Source organism: Mobula hypostoma, chromosome Y (assembly GCF_963921235.1).
Source record: "Mobula hypostoma chromosome Y, sMobHyp1.1, whole genome shotgun sequence".
Lineage (NCBI taxonomy): Eukaryota > Metazoa > Chordata > Chondrichthyes > Myliobatiformes > Myliobatidae > Mobula > Mobula hypostoma.
Genome location: NC_086130.1, coordinates 2,956,174 through 2,975,116, shown reverse-complemented (window position 1 = coordinate 2,975,116; position 18,943 = coordinate 2,956,174). Strand labels below are relative to the sequence as shown.

The following is an 18,943-nucleotide window of genomic DNA, read 5'->3' as shown; positions in this document are numbered from 1 at the left end:
CCTTATATTTAAAATTGCAAAGAAAGATCTACTCCCAGGTTAAAATCTTCAGGTCAAAGATTAAACCTGTATTCTCCTTGCATTTCCTCTACCTTTTCTAGTGCATTATTGTTACAGTTTGGGTAGTGGGTAGTGGCTCCATATGTCACTACTACAGGGTGTGACGACCCTGCCTTACACGAGTCCCGGGCTCAGCTGGCTCCGGCTGACAGTACCCGGTATGGGCCCCTATCCAGGGTTACGGATCCCACTGCCTTGTGGGTATCTTCGGGAGAAGGCTAAGGAGTAAACCCTACATAATTCCAGAGTGGAGCCCCTAAGGCGGTTGGATGACGTATCACGTCACCTCCCGGCAGCTCCTGCAGCCAAGCTGATGCCAAATATACTGCTTCGCATTCCTTTAGACCACATCCGCGAGGCCGAGAGGGGGATCTTGATGTCTGGGCAGCCCAGGATTTCCATATTTATCGCCCAGGTCTGCGCCCTGGAATAACCGGGCGCATCCATTGACTACGCAGCCATGAATTGTTACAGTGGTTACTTTTTTGATTAGCTTGATCTTAACCTTTGCCTTTCAGAGATGAGATTCAACTCACTACCTGCTAATTCCATATTATTTTCTTGCACTGCTGCTATAATTGACTGTAAAATTTACTTTACGTAGGATTGCTGACTCTCAAGCACAGAATTGTAGATTTTTGGAATGGGACAGGCTGTAACTGTTTAGCGCACTAATGTGCAGCTCTCAAATTATTCACAGTAAACAAAGCTCAGAAGTGTTTTTTTAAACAGGTTTGTATGCAGGAAAACATTTAAATAGTACTTTGCCACTAGTGTTTAAAACTGTGCTCTATCAAGAATATATATGGTTGCACACTGGAGTATAAGAATCGCAAAATTTTCATCCCTGAATTTTTATTTTCCGCAGTAATCCTATCATGGTAGTCACTCATGAAGGATTTTTGCACCCCCTCCCCCCCAAGACTTTATCAGTTCAAGAACTTCCTGCATTTCTTTGCTCCACAGTTACACGGAAGTTTGTTGCTAGCATCTTCAATTGGGAACTTGTAATCATATGTCAGCTCTTCACCTTGATAGATCTTTCGTACAGCAAAAATAACAATGTGCTTTTGCCCATCCACATTTATCACACGGGAATAGCAGTTGGGGTCACAAGAATGGTTGATGAAACGAGCTGCATTTCCATGCATTGTGGCATCCACCACCTCATAATCATCAATACGGAACATGTAGCAGCCAATTCCCTGTGAGTGGGATATAAAAGCAGAAAACAAGTTACTAAAATATTTGCCATTGTAAGTAAATGGCTTTCCCACAACTAGATATTAACATCTCTGATACATTAATTGTATCATCGTACATGACTAAGTGTCAAATCTAGGTTTGATTTTGGTCTCACCCAGTATCAGTCTGATTCAAATATGTCAAAGTTGTCCCATTCACAAGTCAAAATATACCATTATTAATTGTAGCAGCACAATTGCTAACTTATCCAAAACAAAAGATCAAAGGCACAATATAGTTCAGTAAAACACCAGGCATTGCTTTAAACTTAATAGACATAGGAGATTTAAAATATTAGAAACTTTATATCACCGATAAAATGCAATACAAAAATTGCAAGAAACAAAAAAAAAATCCAAGCCATATTCATTTAAAAGATTAAACATGCTGAGCTTTCAACAAAAAAAATGTCCTTTTAGTCCATTATCTAAACAGGTGGATATCTGAATGGTAAATGCACTTTCTTTAATACGGAACTAGGCTCAAAACCAAGTTTCTGATGATGAGCGGAATCAAGGAACTAAGGGACTAAGGGAATGCACATCTGCCCTTCATTTGTTTTATGGGAAAGATGTAATAGAGAAATGGAGGTAATTTAGAAGTGAACAGGATCTTTATGTTCCTGTTAGGTTGAAAGGAAAGGTTAAAAGTTTGAGAGAGCTATGGTTTTCAAGGGATATTGGAAACTTGGTTTGGAAAAAGAGAGGGATTTACAATAAATATAGGCAGCTTGGAGTTAATGAGGTGCTCGAGGAGTATAAAGAATGTAAAAAGAATCTTAAGAAAGAAATTAGAAAAGCTAGAAGAAGATACGAGGCGGCTTTGGCAAGTAAAGTGAAAATAAATCCCAAGGGTTTCTACCGTTATATAATAGCAAAAGGATAGTGAGGGAAAAAACTGGTCCCTTGAGAATCAGAATGGACGGCTATGTGCAGAGCCAAAAGAGATGGAGATTCTGAACAATTTCTTTTCCTCGGTATTCACTAAGGAGAAGGATATTGAATTGTGTAAGGTAAAGGAAACAAGAAGGGTAGTTATGGAAGGTATGATGATTAAAGAAGAGGAAATACCGGCACTTTTAAGGAATACAAAAGTGGATAAGTCTCTGGGTCTGGACAAGATATTCCCTAGGACCTTGAGTGAAGTTAGTGTGGAAATAGCAGGGGCTCTGACAGAAATATTTCAAATGTCATTAGAAACAGGGATGGTGCCAGAGGATTGGCGTATTGCTCATGTGGTTCCATTGTTTAAAAAGGGTTCTAAGAGTAAACCTAGCAATTATTGGCCTGTGAGTTTGATGTCAGTGGTAGGCAAATTGATGGAAGGTATCCTTAAGAGATGCTATATATAATTATCTGGATAGACAGGGTCTGATTAGGAACAGTCAACATGGATTTGTGCGTGGAAGGTCATGTTTTACAAATCTATTGAATTTTTTGATGAGGTTACTAGGAAAGTTGATGAGGGTAAAGCGGTGGATATTGCCTATATGGACTTCAGTAAGGCCTTTGACAAGGTTTCACATGGAAGATTAGTTAGGAAGGTTCAATCGTTAGGCATTAATATCGAAGTAGTAAAATGGATTCAGCAGTGGCTGGATGGGAGACGTCAGAGAGTAGTGGTGGATAACTGTGTGTCAGATTGGAGGACGGTGTGTAGCGGTATGCCTCAGGGATCTGTACCGAGTCCAAAGTTGTTTGTGCATGTGTATATATAAATATAAAAATGATCTGGATAATGCGTTTGTAAATTGGATTACTAAGTATGCAGTTGATACTAAGATAGGTGGCATTGTGGATAATAAAATAGGTTTCCAAAACTTGCAGAGAGATTTAGGCCAGTTAGAAGAGCAGTTATATGTTATTATATGGTTACATGGCCCAGCAGTGGTGCTGAAAAGCCATTTACCTTTGCTTTAAAGTAACCTAAGTCTCCTTATGGCTGTTAAAGATTTTCCACGCAGCATATGAAGCACAATAAATCCTGTTTAAAATGTCTAAACCATTAAATCAATCACTCACCCTAGTTTGTCTTGGGTTGGGTGATGGATTAGATTTTTAAAACATTTTTAAATGTATCTGGGTTGGATCTGCATACAACCGATTCCTCTTCAGATATTAACCTACACCTGGCAACTTTTGCAGTAAGAAACCTAGGACAACTGATGTGATTAATGCCAGTCATGACAACACCCACCTCCTCCACAAGACATCACAAAGTGGACAGTTTTGTTTTCACTCCCAAAAAGCAGCCAAATTTTCAGAAGTAAGCAAATTTAAAGCAAAATTTTCTTTAGTAACTGCAAGACCGAGAGTTCACCAAAAATGTAAAATCTGATCTTTTGTGATGTCCATGGTCTGGATGGCGATGCTTATTTACCAAGAATGATGTTGTCTCATACCCATTCAAGAAGACTGACTGACTAATTCCTTGGAAATTTCCTGCACATAGGTGAGGGAAGGTTCTCTGATTGGTATTATGTCTTAACTCCGAAACGTAATAGTAATGGAAAGAAAAGTATGGAGCCAGCAACTTCCATTGTGTGTATATACATTCATATAATACAACTATTACATAGACTTCCACAGCAAAGTACATTTTAAATTGTCCCACTCAATCCTAAAGATATAATCACTGTGGAGGATTTCTTACTCGGTGGAATATCTTTCCTGACGAGGGGATCACTCTGTTTGGCGGGTGAGATGTGGCTGTGAAACAATCTCAGTTTCTGAGGCCTCCTCTGTAATGGTTGTACAAGTTGACTGTGGAACTGCAGGAAGTGGTACTGACAGCTTTGGACACTTCTTCTGGATGTATTGGCGTACCAAACTGTGCATGACATGCTGTTCGGACTGCTGATCTATCCCAGGCTACCATTAAAGCTCTGAACCAACTTTCATTCTGCCCAGATGACCGGCATGTAGCTCCTCCAACACTGCAGCTGTCAGCTTGGTTGGTACAACTACTCTTAATCTCCTCATAAGGCAAGCCCGGACCAGGGCAAATACATCCTAGCACTAGTAAAATGGGGGAACTGGAATTCCTGCTGCGCATTCCAGTCATTTTTGGTACCATGTAGACCTGAGACAGTGTGGCTCTTTTCTGGTTGAAACATTTTACACACCAAATCACTCACAACTTTTCATGTTCTAAGAGAACATGATGTAAAGGCTTTGGGGCATTCTGTACTATCACTCATAACATGTGACTTGTCTGCACTACCCTAAGGCAAGGCATCACAGGCAAGATATGCTGATTGGTGTGGATCATAATGTGCGATTACAGTGTCTGACTTCACCATGACCTTTTGGAAAGCTACCTCACACTGCTTTGTCCATTCCCATTTCTTCCTGATCCATAGTGATGAGTTCAAGGGGTGGAGCACAGTAGCCAGGTTTGGCAGGAACTTGTTATAGTAATTGGCAAGTTCTAAAAAGATCATTTTGGACTCTTCTTCCATCACCATCTCTAGCTAGGCCTTAGCTATGTCCATTTTTCTGAAGTGTTTTCCTCCAGTATAGGTTGCAAAGATATCCTCCATCCTGTCCAAAGGGTACTTACTGATCAACTTTCAGTACTATGCTCTCTGACCCTTCCCCTCTTTCTCCCCAAACCCTATTGCCCCCCTCACACCCTCCCTCTCTCTCCTATCTCCTCTTTCTCTCTCCCCTCTCATCCCATCCCCTCTGTCCCCCCTCTACTATTAAATACACAGAATTTGCAATTGCTTCTAAATTCCCCTGCTACTGAGATCCTAGTCTTGTGGGGTAGGGGGTGAAACAGAAGGGGGATGTCTATCTCTACCATTATAAATAATTTGAAAATATGTGTTAGGCATGATGCGTAATCAATGAGTAAACCATGGGAGTATCAATATTAATGGTACTTCACAATAAGAAGTTTATATGGACAGAGCAGTTATCAGTAGTGCAAAAGAAATTAATGTAGGTAACTAAGACGATACAAAGGAAAGCCTTTGAGTATACTAGGAAATGGATTATCAGACTATTGATTAGGATGTGAATTCTACTGCCTGAAATTCAAAAATTTTTTTATGGTTTCTGCAACAACACAGATATAGTATTTTACAGCAGAATGAATGTCACTATTCTTTTCATGAAATTATTTAGGCAATATTTGATTTTGGAGAAGTAAAAGCTGTAAGTAGAATGTCAAGGCTGTGACTCTTCAGGACTCTGCAGGAATAATATACTCAAAAATCGCTAATGATAGGAAATGCACAACATTTAAAGAAAGTCTCTCCAGAGCAGCCCTGTTTCAGAATGCTTCACCAGTACCATAACTAGATTGAAGATTCCATTATCTACCTGTCTCATAGCATAAGTAATGAATTTGCAATAAGTAAAACACAGGTGCACAAAATAATATCAAAAATTGCAAAGTGATGCGAGTTAATAATACAAGATCAGCTGATTACAACACAAGGAAGCTGGTACGTTGCCGATGCTAAAGATACAGTGTTACTTCAGAAAGGATTCATTAAATTGCAAAGTAACAAATCAATGATTCCAACGATGTCTATCCCCGGAACAGTGGTTATAGTCTACCTGCACCAGAAACTCACCTTGCTGTCATAATATTTCTCTCGTTTGTCTGTGAGGATAGATCGAATGACAGTACCCGAATATTCGATGACCATCTCACCTGCATCAATGTTTCGCTTACAAAAAAGACCCCGTCCATGGATTGGTGACCTGCAACATTTAGAAAGATGGAAAGAATAGAAGAGGAAATTATGAAAGAGGTAATGAGATCACATTTTATTCTCAAAATTAAGCGTGGAGGATGCTTATTTTTTTCCTAACAGTGAAGACTAAAGATTCTTGAAAGTCTCTAAAGATTCATTAGCCCTTTAATAACTGTAAAATTCCGATATTCAATGTGCTAAAAGAAGAAAAGGCTGCGTAGTGTGACAACCATTTATTTCTAATACATCTTGAAAATTCTGTCTCAAACTACAGTACCTATCTATAGGTCAGCATCAAGTTCAATACTACTGATATAGTTGAAAGAAAGTTTGTGAACTATTTGCAATTACCTGGTTTTCTGCATTAGTTACTCATAAAATGTGGACTGGCCTTCTTCTAAATCACAATAATAGACCAGCAGACACAGAATACAATTGTACTTTTCATATCTATATTGAATATATTGTTTGATCATTCATAGTCCAGGCTGGTAAAAGTATGTGCACCTTTGTATTTAATAACTGGTAGAACTTCCATTATCAGCAACAACCTCCACCAAATGTCTCCAGCAGCTGCTGCTGCTGAGACTTGCTCTATAGTGAGGAGGAATTTTAGACCATTCCTCCCTACAGTCCTTCAGTATGTCTTGGAAACCTTGCATGAACAGGACTCTGACTTGGCCATTCCAAATCACAAATTTTCTTATTTTTAAACCACTCAGTTATTGATCTACTCACATTTCAGATTATTGTCATCATATCATCCAACTTCTATTAAACTTTAGGTGACAAATCACTACACTAATATTGCGTGTCAGTAAAATGTGATGATACAATTTTGAATTCATTGTTCCCTCAATGATAGCAAGCTGTCCAGGCACTAAGATAACAAAGCAGCCCTAAACCAGAGGAAAGGGAAAGGTTTAAAAAGTTTAAAAAGGCAAGGTTTCTTCAACGGTTTAAGATTCGAAGTAAGAAGGCTGTGAGTGGAACCACTAAGGATTTTCAGAGAGAAGGCATTTTACCACTTAGGGTGAAGGGGAGGCAAGATTGCACAGGCATGTGACGTCAGCCAGTAGAGTGGAAAAAGCTTAAAAAGAAGACCGTCATATCCAGCGTGCAGCAGAGTGAGAGGGTAGCAGAGTGATAGGGCTTTGGCTCTACAGGCTTAGGCGATAATGAGGTGAGGTAGGTTAACCTCTGTTAATTGTGGAAAGGAAGAGTGTGTGTGAGTCCGGTGTTCTGTGTCAGATGTGGGAAGTCCTTGGCTCTCCCAGCCTCCCAGACGACCATATCTGCACCCCAAGCGTCAAGCTGCAGCTCCTAAGGGACCACGTTAGGAAACTGGAGATGCAGCGCGATGACCTTCGTCTGGTCAGGGAGAGTGATGAGGTGACAGGAAGGAGTTATAGGCAGGTAGTCACACTGGGGCCACAAGAGACAGATATGTGGGTAACAGTCAGGAGAGGGAAGGGGAAGAGTCAGGTACTAGAGAGTACCCCTGTGGCTGTACCCCTTGACAATAAGTACTCCTGTTTGAGTACTGTTGTGGGGTTTGGCCTACCTGGGGGAAGCAACAATGGTTGTGCCTCCAGCACAGAGTCCAGCCCTGTAGCTCAGAAGGGTAGGGAAAGGAAGAGGAAGGCAGTAGTGATAGGGGACTCTATAGTTAGGGGGCAGACAGGAGATTCTGTGGACGCAGGAAAAAAACTTGGATACCTCCCAAGTGCCAGGGTCCAGCATGTTTCAGATCGCATCCACGATATTCTGCACTGGGAGGGAGAATAGTCAGAGGTCGTGGTACATATTGGTACCAACAACATAGGTAGGAAAAGGGAAGAGGTCCTGAAAACAGACTATAGAGAGTCAGGAAGGAAGTTGAGAAGCAGGACCACAAAGATAGTAATCTCGGGATTACTGCCTGTGCCAATCGACAGTGAGTATAGAAATAGAATGAAGTGGAGGATAAATGTGTGGCTGAGGGATTGGAGCAGGGGTCAGAGATTCAGATTTCTGGATCATTGCCTTTTTTGGGGCAGGTGTAACCTGTACGAAAAGGACGGGTTGCACTCGAATCCAAGGGCAACCAATATCCTGGCGGGGAGGTTTGCTAAGGTTAAGGGGAGAGTTTAAACTAGAATTGTTGGAGGGTGGGAACTGAAGTGAAAAGACTGGGGAAGAGGTGGTTGGCTCACAAATAGAGAAAGCTAGGAGACAGTGTGTGAGGGAGGATAGGCAATTGATAGAGAAGGGATATGCTCAGACTGAAGGTTTGAGATGTGTCTACTTTAATGAAAGAAGTATTGTGAACAGAGCCAATGAGCTTAGAGTGTAGATCAGTGATCTTGGATCTCTGATGTTTTGGCCATAACAGAGACTTGGATGGCTCAGGGACAGGAATGGTTACTTCAAGTCCTGGGTTTTAGATGTTTCAGAAAGGACAGGGAAGGAGGCAAAAGAGGTGGGAGCGTGACACTGTTGACCAGAGATAGTGTCACAACTTTCAAGTACACCCTCACAACTTTCTCTACAGATCTACGGACAACAGATCGTGCAATGAATATGGTTTTATTCTGTTCCCATCAGATCAGCAATGTGTGTTAGTTGTAATGCTGTAATGTCCGGTAAAGCCATTAAACCATCATGGTTGCAAGAACACTTCCATAAAAGACGCAATGAAATAGCTACCTATAGCAATACTCAGTTCCAGAAGATGAAAGAAGCATTTGAAAAGCATTGCACACTCACATCATTTGCCAAGAACTTTAATATTTACTTTGATAGTCGTCTCATTACTCTTATAACATTTCCATGACTCTGCAGCCAGTCACAATGTAGAAACCATAGAAACCATAGAAAAACTACAGCACAGAAACAGGTCTTTTGGCCCTTCTTGGCTGTGCCGAACTATTTTCTGCCTAGTCCCACTGACCTGCACATGGACCATATCCCTCTATACACCTCCCATCCATGTATCTGTCCAATTTATTCTTAAATGTTAAAAAAGAACCCGCATTTACCACCTCGTCTGGCAACTCATTCCATACTCCCACCACTCTCTGTGTGAAGAAGCCCCCCCCACTAATGTTCCTTTAAACTTTTCCCCCCTCACCCTTAACCCATGTCCTCTGGTTTTTTTCTCCCCTTGCCTCAGTGGAAAAAAAACCTGCTTGCATTCACTATATCTGTACCCATCATAATTTTATATACCTCTATTAAATCGCCCCTCATTCTTCTACACTCCAGGGAATAAAGTCCTAACCTATCCAACCTTTCTCTGTAACTGAGTTTCTCAAGTCCCGGCAACATCCTTGTAAACCTTCTCTGCACTCTTTCAACCTTATTTATATCCTTCCTGTAATTTGGTGACCAAAATTGAACATAATACTCCAGATTTGGCCTCACCAATGCCTTATACAACCTCATCATAACATTCCAGCTCTTATACTCAATACTTCAACTAATAAAGGCCAATGTACCAAAAGCTCTCTTTACGATCCTATCTATCTGTGACGACACTTTTAGGGAATTTTGTATCTGTATTCCCAGATCCCTCTCTTCTACTGCACTCCTCAGTGCCTTACCATTAACCCTGTATGTTCTACCTTGGTTTGTCCTTCCAAAGTGCAATACCTCACACTTGTCTGTATTACATTCCATCTGCCATTTTTCAGCCCATTTTTCCAGCTGGTCCAAGTCCCTCTGCAGGCTCTGAAAACCTTCCTCACTGTCCACTACACCTCCAATTTTTGTATCATCAGCAAATTTGCTGATCCAATTTACCACATTATCATCCAGATCATTGATATAGATGACAAATAACAATGGACCCAGCACTGATCCCTGTGGCACACCACTAGTCACAGGCCTCCACTCAGAGAAGCAATTCTCTACTACCACTCTTTGGCTTCTTCCATTGAGCCAATGTCTAATCTAATTTACCACCTTTCCATGTATACCTAGCAACTGAATTTTCCTAACTAACCTCCTATGCGGGACCTTGTCAAAGTCCTTACTGAAGTCCATGTAGACAATATCCACTGCCTTCCCTTCATCCACTTTCCTGGTAACCTCCTCGAAAAACTCCAATAGATTGGTCAAACATGACCTACCACGCACAAAGCCATGTTGACTCTCCCTAATAATTCCCTGTCTATCCAAATGCTTGTAGATTCTGTCTCTTAGTACTCCCTCCAATAACTTACCCACTACTGACGTCAAACTTACCGGCCTATAATTTCCTGGATTACTTTTCAATCCTTATTTAAACAACGGAACAAAATGAGCCATTCTCCAATCCTCCGGCACCTCACCCGTAGACACCGACATTTTAAATATATCTGCCAGGGCCCCTGCAATTTCAACATTAGTCTCCTTCAAGGTCCAAGGGAATACCCTGTCAGGTCCTGGGGATTTATCCACTTTAATTTGCCTCGAGATAGCAAGCACCACCTCCTTTTCAATCTGTACAGTTTCCATGATCTCACTACTCGTTTTCCATAATTCCATAGACTTCATGCCAGTTTCCTTAGTAAATACAGACACAAAAAACCCACTTAAGATATCCCCCATTTCTTTTGGTTCCGCACATAGCCGACCACTCTGATCTTCAAGAGGACCAATTTTATCCCTTACATTCCTTTTAGTCTTAATATACCTGTAAAAGCTCTTTGGATTATCCTTCACTTTGACTGCCAAGGCAACCTCATGTCTTCTTTTAGCCCTCCTGATTTCTTTCTTAACTATTTTCTTGCACTTTTTATACTCCTCAAGCACTTTGTTTAATCCCTGTTTCCTATACATGTCATACAACTCTCTCTTCTTCTTTATCAGAGTTGCAATATCCCTTGAGAACCAAGGTTCCTTATTCCTATTCACTTTGCCTTTAATCCTGACAGGAATATACAAGCTCTGCACTCTCAAAATTTCTCCTTTGAAGGCTTCCCACTTACCGATCACATCCTTGCCAGAGAACAACCTGTCCCAATCCACGCTTTTTAGATCCTTTCTCATTTCTTCAAATTTGGCCTTCTTCCAGTTCAGAACCTCAACTCTAGGACCAGATCTATCCTTGTCCATGATCAAGTTGAAACTAATGGTGTTATGATCACTGGAACCAAAGTGCTCCCCTACACAGACTTCTGTCAGTTGTCCTAACTCGTTTCCTAACAGGAGATCCAATATTGCATCCCCTCTAGTTGGTCCCTCTATATATTGATTTAGAAAACTTTCCTGAACACATTTTACAAACTCTAAACCATCCAGACCCCTAACAGTATGGGAGTCACAATCAATATATGGAAAATTAAAATCCCCTACCACCACAACTTTATGTTTCCTGCAGTTGCCTGCTACCTCTCTTCAGATTTGCTCCTCCAATTCTCGCTGACTATTGGGTGGTCGATAATGCAACCCCACTAATGTGGCCATACCTTTCCTGTTTCTCAGCTCCACCCATAAGGACTCAGTAGACAAGCCCTCTAATCTGTCCTGCCTGAGCACTGCTGTAACATTTTCCCTAACAAGCAATGCTACTCCCCCACCTTTCATTCCTCTGCCTCGATCACATCTGAAACATCGTAACCCTGGAATATTAAGCTGCCAGTCCTGCCCCTCCTGTAGCCAAGTTTCACTAATTGCTATAACGTCGTAATTCCACGTGTCAATCCACACCCTCAACTCGTCCGCCTTCCCCGCAATACTCCTAGCACTGAAATATATACACCTCAGAAGATTTTTACCACCACTCACAACCTTTCTATTTGTGGCTTTGCCTGAACTTTTAACATCATTTATTTTACTTTAATATCATTTATTTATTTTAACATCATTAACATGTCTGAAACTCGGCAATCTCATTCCACCTTACCAACCAAACAGACATTATTGAGGATGCATAAATTACCAATCTTGTTTCCCAATAGTTCCCCTTATCGTGCAGCACAGAATGAGTTCATGCAATTTAACAGTTGTAAATCAAGTCCAACCTCTTAACTTTCTCTACGGATCAATGGAAAGGTCGTGCAATGATACAGCGCTGTCCAGGATCCAATAGTAACACTGTATTGTCTAAGTAATCCATAAAACCATCAAGATTGCAAAAACACTTCTGTAAAGACACCCTGTAAGGGCTACTAAAGGGTATTACTCATTTCCAGAAGATGAAAGAAGCATTTGAAAAACATTTCATACTTGAGTCATTTGCCAAAAAAGCTAAAAATGACCTTGACAGTGGTCTCATTGCTTGTTATATCATTTCCAAAAAGCTAGCAAATTGTAAGATAATCTGTATCAGAAGTGGTCATCACTGTTCTGAAAAAAGATACAGTAATTTAATATCAATTTCCCTGTAGCTCATTACATTGATAAAATGAGTGAAGACATTAAGAATCAACTATGGACAGAGCTACAAAAGACAGAATTTGGGATACAACTGGATGAGTCAACTATGTGAAACAATGAGACATTGCTAATGGCATATGTATGGTTTATCAAAAATGGAGAAGTTTGTATTTTCCCAGGTTATCACTACTTGCAAGCAATAAATTGAATTTGAAAGCATAGAGAATCATTGTGACTTGAGTTCAAGTTGGCAGACCAATCTAATGGTGTTCCTTAAAATATCAAAATGATCACAGATATAAGGAATCAATAGTTTTTTTGTATATTTGGTATATTTCTATACACAGAGACAGCCCTGACAACATTAATTTCGAGTATCTGGGATACCTAGTCCCAAAGCATTTAAATTATATGTCTGAATTGCTTTATGACAAAGGTGTCTGGACATTCAGAGGTATCTATAACTGCTGATATGTACTGTAATTCAAAGGAAACATTGTTAACCCAGTATACTTGTAAATTATGTCATTGTAACTATTGAAATTATATTGAATCATCTCCAGTTACTGTTAGAAAGGACAGGGAGGGAGGCAGAAGAGGTGGAGTGTGGCACTGTTGATCAGAGATGGTGTCATGGCTGCAGAAAAAGTGGACATCATGGAGGGATTGTCCACAGAATCTCTGTGGATGGAGGTTAGGAACAGGAAGTGGTCAATAACTACTAGGTGTTTTTTATAGACTACACAATAGTAACAGGGATATCGAGGAACAGATAGGGAAACAGATCCTGAAAAGGTGTAATAATAACGGAGCTGTCGTGTTGGGAGATTTTAATTTCCCAAATATTGATTGGCATCTCCCTAGAGCAAGGGGTTTAGATGGGGTGGAGTTTGTTAGGTGTGTTCAAGAAGGTTTCTTGACACAATATGTAGATAAGCCTACAAGAGGAGAGACTGTAATTGGTCTATAATTTCCTTTTTGTTGCCTTCCTCCTTTGTTAAAGAGTGGAGCTACATTTGCAATTTTCCAGTCCTCTGGCACCATGCCGGAGTCCAAAGATTTTTGAAAAATCATTATTAATGCCTCCATAATCTCTAACGCTACCTCTTTCAGAACCTTAGGGTGCAATTCATCTGATCCAGGTGACTTGTACCCTTAGGTCTTTGTAGCATTTTGAGCACTTTCTCCTTTGTAATACTAACCACACACAATTTTCTTTCCTCACACCCTTCAACATCTGGCCTACTGCTGGTGTCTTCCACAGTGAAGACTGATGCAAAATACTAACTTAGTTCATCTGCCATCTCCTTGTTCCCCGGTCCTAAATCCACTCTCATTTTTCTTTTATTTTTTTACATACTTGAAATGGCTTTTACTATCTACTTTGATATTATTTTCTAGCTTGCTTTCATATTTCATCTTTTCCCTTCTGATAATGTTTTTAGTTGCTCTCTGCAGGTTTTTAAAAACTTCCCACTAATTTTTGCTATGTTGTATGCCCCCTCTTTTGCTTTTACATTAGCTTTGACTTCCCTTGTCAGCTATGGTTGTGCTATTTTGCCATTTGAGTATTTCTTTGTTTTTGGAATACATCTATCCTGCACCATCCTCATTTTTCCCAGAACTGCACACCATTGCTGCTCTGCTAACATCTCTGCCAGCAGCTCCTTCAAGTTTACTTTGGCCTACTCCTTTCTATTGTAATTTCCCCTACTCCACTGAAAACTGCTACATCAGACCTTACTTTCTTCCTGTCAAATTTCAAGTTGAACTCAGTCATATTATAATCACTCTCTCCTGATGGTTCTTCTGCCTTAAACTCCCTAATCACCACCTGTCGGAGCAGTGCTGCCAGGATAATCAAGGACATGACCCACCCAGCCAACACACTTTTTGTCCCTCTTCCCTCCGGGAGAAGGCTCAGGAGCTTGAAGACTCATATGGCCAGATTTGGCAACAGCTTCTTTCCAACTGTGATAAGACTGCTGAACGGATCCTGACCCAGATCTGGGCCGTACCCTCCAAATATCCAGACCTGCCTCTGTGTTTTTTTGCACTACCTTACTTCCCATTTTTCTATTTTCTATTATGATTTATAATTTAAGTTTTTAATATTTACTAATTCTAACTATTTTTAATATCTTTAATATTTAATATTTGTAATCCAGGGAGTGTGAAGTGCAGATCAAATATTGCTGTGATGATTGTACATTCTAGTACCAATTGTTTGACGACAGTAAAGTATAAAGTGTAAAGTTTATTACGTATCACCCAGTCCAGTATAGCTGATACCCTGGTAGGCTTAATGACAAATTGTTCCTAAAAGCTAACTCTTAGGCATTCAACAGGAATTCTGCAGATGCTGGAAATTCAAGCAACATACATCAAAGTTGCTGGTGAATGCAATAGGCATTCTCTTAGGCATTCACTGTCTTGAGAATCATTACCAACCTGATTTTCCCTATCGACCTGAATGTTGAAACTATCAATACATTGTCCTTTTGACATACCTTCTCTATTTCCTGTGGGAATCGGTGGTTCACATCCCAGCTGCAATTAGTAGGACTGGATATAATTGCCATCAGGGTCCTTTTGTCCTTGCAGTTTCTTAACTCAGCCCACAAGGATTCAACGTCTTACAATCCTTTGTCATTTCTTTCTTCTGATTTGATGACATTCTTTACCTGCAGAGCCACGCCTACCTTCCTATCACCCCAATATAACATGTAACCTTGGACATTCATAGAATCTAAAACACATAAACAGAAATCTACAGCACATTACAGGCCCTTTGGCCCAAAATGTTGTGCCGACCACATAACCTACTCTATAAACTACCTTGAATTTCCCCACCGCATAACCCTTTATTTTTCTAAGCTCTATGTACCTATCTAAGAGTCTCTTAAAAGGCCCTATCATATCTACCCCTACCAACATCACCAGCAGTATATTCCATGTGTTCACCACTTTCTGTGTGAAAAACTTACCTCTGATATCCCCCTTGTACCTACTTCTAAGCACTTAAAATTATACACTCTCTCCTGCTAGCTATATCGGTCGCTAGCAAAAGTTTAGGGGTAACATGAGGGGGAACTTCTTTACTCAGAGAGTGGTAGCTGTGTGGAACGAGCTTCCAGTAGAGGTGGTAGAGGCAGGTTCGATGTTGTCATTTTTTAAAAAATTGGATAGGTATATGAACAGGAAAGGAATAAGAGGGTTATGGGCTGACTGCAGGTCGGTGGAACTAGGTGAGAGTAAGAGTTCAGCATGGACTAGAAGGGCCGAGATGGCCTGTTTCCGTGTTGTAATTGTTAAATGATTATAAAATGTGGACTCACCTTCTTCTAAGTCACAATAATAGACCAGCAGACACAGAATACAATTGTACTTTTCATATCTATATTGAATATATTGTTTGATCATTCATAGTCCAGGCTGGTAAAAGTATGTGCACCTTTGTATTTAATAACTGGTAGAACTTCCATTATCAGCAACAACCTCCACCAAATGTCTCCAGCAGCTGCTGCTGCTGAGACTTGCTCTATAGTGAGGAGGAATTTTAGACCATTCCTCCCTACAGTCCTTCAGTATGTCTTGGAAACCTTGCATGAACAGGACTCTGACTTGGCCATTCCAAATCACAGATTTTCTGATTTTTAAACCACTCTGTTGTTGATTTACTTGCGTTTCGGATTATTGTCATTGTATCATCCAACTTCTATTAAACTTTAGATGACAAATCACTACACTGATACTGCGTAATAGTAAACTGCGATGATACAATTTTGAATTCATTGTTCCCTCAATGATAGCAAGCTGTCTAGGCCCTAAGGTAACAAAGCAGCCCTAAACCATGATGCTCCTTCCACCATGTTTCACTGTTGGGATCAGATTTTGGTGCTGGTGTGCAGTGCCCTTTTTCCTCCAATTATCTACTAATGTGCATTTCTGTCAAAAAGTTCAACTTTTCTCTCATTTGCTCACAGAACATTGCCCCAGAAGCATTGCAGAACATCCAGCGAGTTTTTTTTGCAAACTTGAGATATGCAGCAATTTTTTCTTTTGGAGCGCTGTGGTTTCCTCCATTATGTCCTTCCATAAGCACCACTTTGTTTGAAGTTTTTCATTCAGGGGATGCATGAATAGAGACTTTATCAAGTTCTAGAGATTTCTGCAGGTCCTTTGCTGTTACCCTTGGGGTCTTTTTCATCCCCTTCAGCACTGCTCATTGTGCTCTTGGTGTGATCTTTGCAGGATGCTCACTCCTTGAGAGAGTAGCAACAGTACAGAGTTTCCTCCATTTGTACACAATTTTTCTTTCTGTGGACTGATGAACACACAGATCTTAAGAAATACTTCTATACCCTTTTCCAGCTTCGTGCACCTCCACAATTCCTCTTCTAAGGTCCTCTGAGAGTTGGTTTCATCGAGGCATTTATGCACGTGAAGAGATTTTTCTTGAAGAGAGCAGACTCTCACAGTAACCTGATGTTGTGTGTCCTTTTACAGGGCAGGACACCTCTTTATTTTTTTGAACCTAGACTGTGACTGTAATCATGTTGAGAGCAAGACGCTGTATAACACCAGAGATCAGTAAAGAACAATGCCGCTCTGTGGAAAACACTGGAACCAGAAATGCAATTTTCATGCTACGGATGATCTGTGAACAAACCAACCAGGTACAAAAAGACATCTACCTATGTTTCATTGACAACACAAATGCTTTTGACACTGTCAGACAGCAAGATCTTCTGGAAATGCTTCAAGATCTTGACATAGATGGGAAAGATATATGTTTCTTAAGAAACTTATACTGGGACCAGACAGCATCCATCAGGATAGAAGGAGAAGTGAGTGAGTATGTGAATATCATGAGAGGTGTCAGGCAAGGTTGTGTCTTTTCGCCAGACTTATTCAACCTGTACAGTGAAAATATCTTGAGAAGTATCAAAGACATCAAAGGATTCACAATTGGAGGCCATAATATAAATAACATCAGATATGCTGATGACATCACACCAATAGCTGACTCAGAAACAAAACTTCAAGAATTATAGTGGCAGCAGAAGGTAATCACAGAGGCCTCTCAATCCACACCAAGAAGACAGAAAACATGGTCATCTCCAGAAAGACAAACATCCCACAATGTGAGATTAAGATCAGAAATACAAACATCAAACAAGTCAACAAATTCAAATATCTTGGCAGCTTAATGACAAGTAATAGCAGGTGCGACACAGATATCAAATACAGAATAGTAATGGCGAAAGAAGTTTCCAAAAAATGAAGATCATACTAACAGACAGAAAGATGAGCACGTACACTAAAACAGAATACTGCAGTGTTACATTTATTCTAACTTGACTTATGGAAGTGAATGCTGGACCATTTCCTCAGCAATGGGAAAGAGACTAGAAGCAGCTGAATTATGGTTCTACAGGAGAATGTTAAAAGTATCATGGACCACACACACATCAAATGAAGAAGCTCTCAGAAGAGCCCAAGCAGTTCGATCACTCATACCAACAATAAGAGAAAGACAACTCAGATTCCTAGGGCACATCATGCGGAAGGATGAACTAGAAAAACTCATACTCTCTGGAAAGATTGAGGGGAGCAAACCTAGAGGAAGACCTCGGCTTATGTACATCAAAAGCATAGCCAGGTGGCTACACATTGAGGAAATGGAAGTCATCCAAAAAACGAATGATAGATCAATATGGAAAACCATGGTCATCAAAGTCCGCATCGAATATGGTACCTAGACAGACAGACCGTGATTGTTTAAACGGTGTACTCTATATTGATGAGAAGAAGTACAATTGTTAGTGTGTTACTAGTTTAATTAAGTTGTGTTTGTATATTATTGTGACTAGGGACCATTTTTTACCAGCAATTAATCTGGAAAACCACATAACTGCAAACGCGTTCACAAACTTCTTCTTGCAACTATATGCCTTAGCTTAAGCATGAAATTGTAACAAACTATTTAGATTTTGATTCAGCACATACCTGTAGCTAGAGCGAACTATTTGTTGAGGGAAATGATTCTTTTTCCTCCAATTCCACTGAAGCAATTTGTTTTAAGATACTTACAGTTGAGGTATCTCACACGGTACACTCTGGTTCACCAGGCGAGGGAAACTTAACTTCACAACCAGAGTATCAAATAGTGGTTTCTAGACTTTGGTTGGTGTTCTACTCAACTTAACCTCATATGTTTGGATTTTACATTTCCTTACATTACCTCTCACTTTGTCTTTTAATAGAGTTCAGTCCTGATCTCAGTTTACCAGACCATCTACTGACTTGAATGTTCCTCAAGATCACTTAAAAGTTCTTTCTTCCAAAGCTCTATAATTCAAATATACCCCACTATCTTTTCATACCTGTGACAATAGGGACCAGACTTGCAAACTGCCTCCAGTGCTGAACGTATTCTTGTCATCATCAGAACAGGGCATATATCATGGTGTATTCTGACTAGTGTATAATAGTTTGAGAAAGAGCTCACCTTACTTGCTACTACTGAATTAGGTAAATAATTTACTAATCTCCTTTGTTTTGCTGGTTGCTGTTCTTATGGCC

The 18,943-nt window shown here is 40.2% G+C and overlaps 1 protein-coding gene across 1 annotated transcript in view; it reads right to left on the bottom strand.

The window, feature by feature from the left end:
• Positions 1–989: 989 nt before the first annotated feature.
• Positions 990–18,943, bottom strand: part of LOC134341089 (histone-lysine N-methyltransferase 2A-like) — a 272,129-nt gene continuing 254,175 nt past the window's right edge. Inside the window, exons 34-35 of the mRNA XM_063038841.1 lie at positions 5,891–6,020; positions 990–1,265 (exon numbers count right to left, since the gene is read on the bottom strand). Coding sequence (XP_062894911.1) covers positions 990–1,265; positions 5,891–6,020 — 406 coding nt within the window. The remainder of the gene's footprint in view (positions 1,266–5,890; positions 6,021–18,943) is intronic.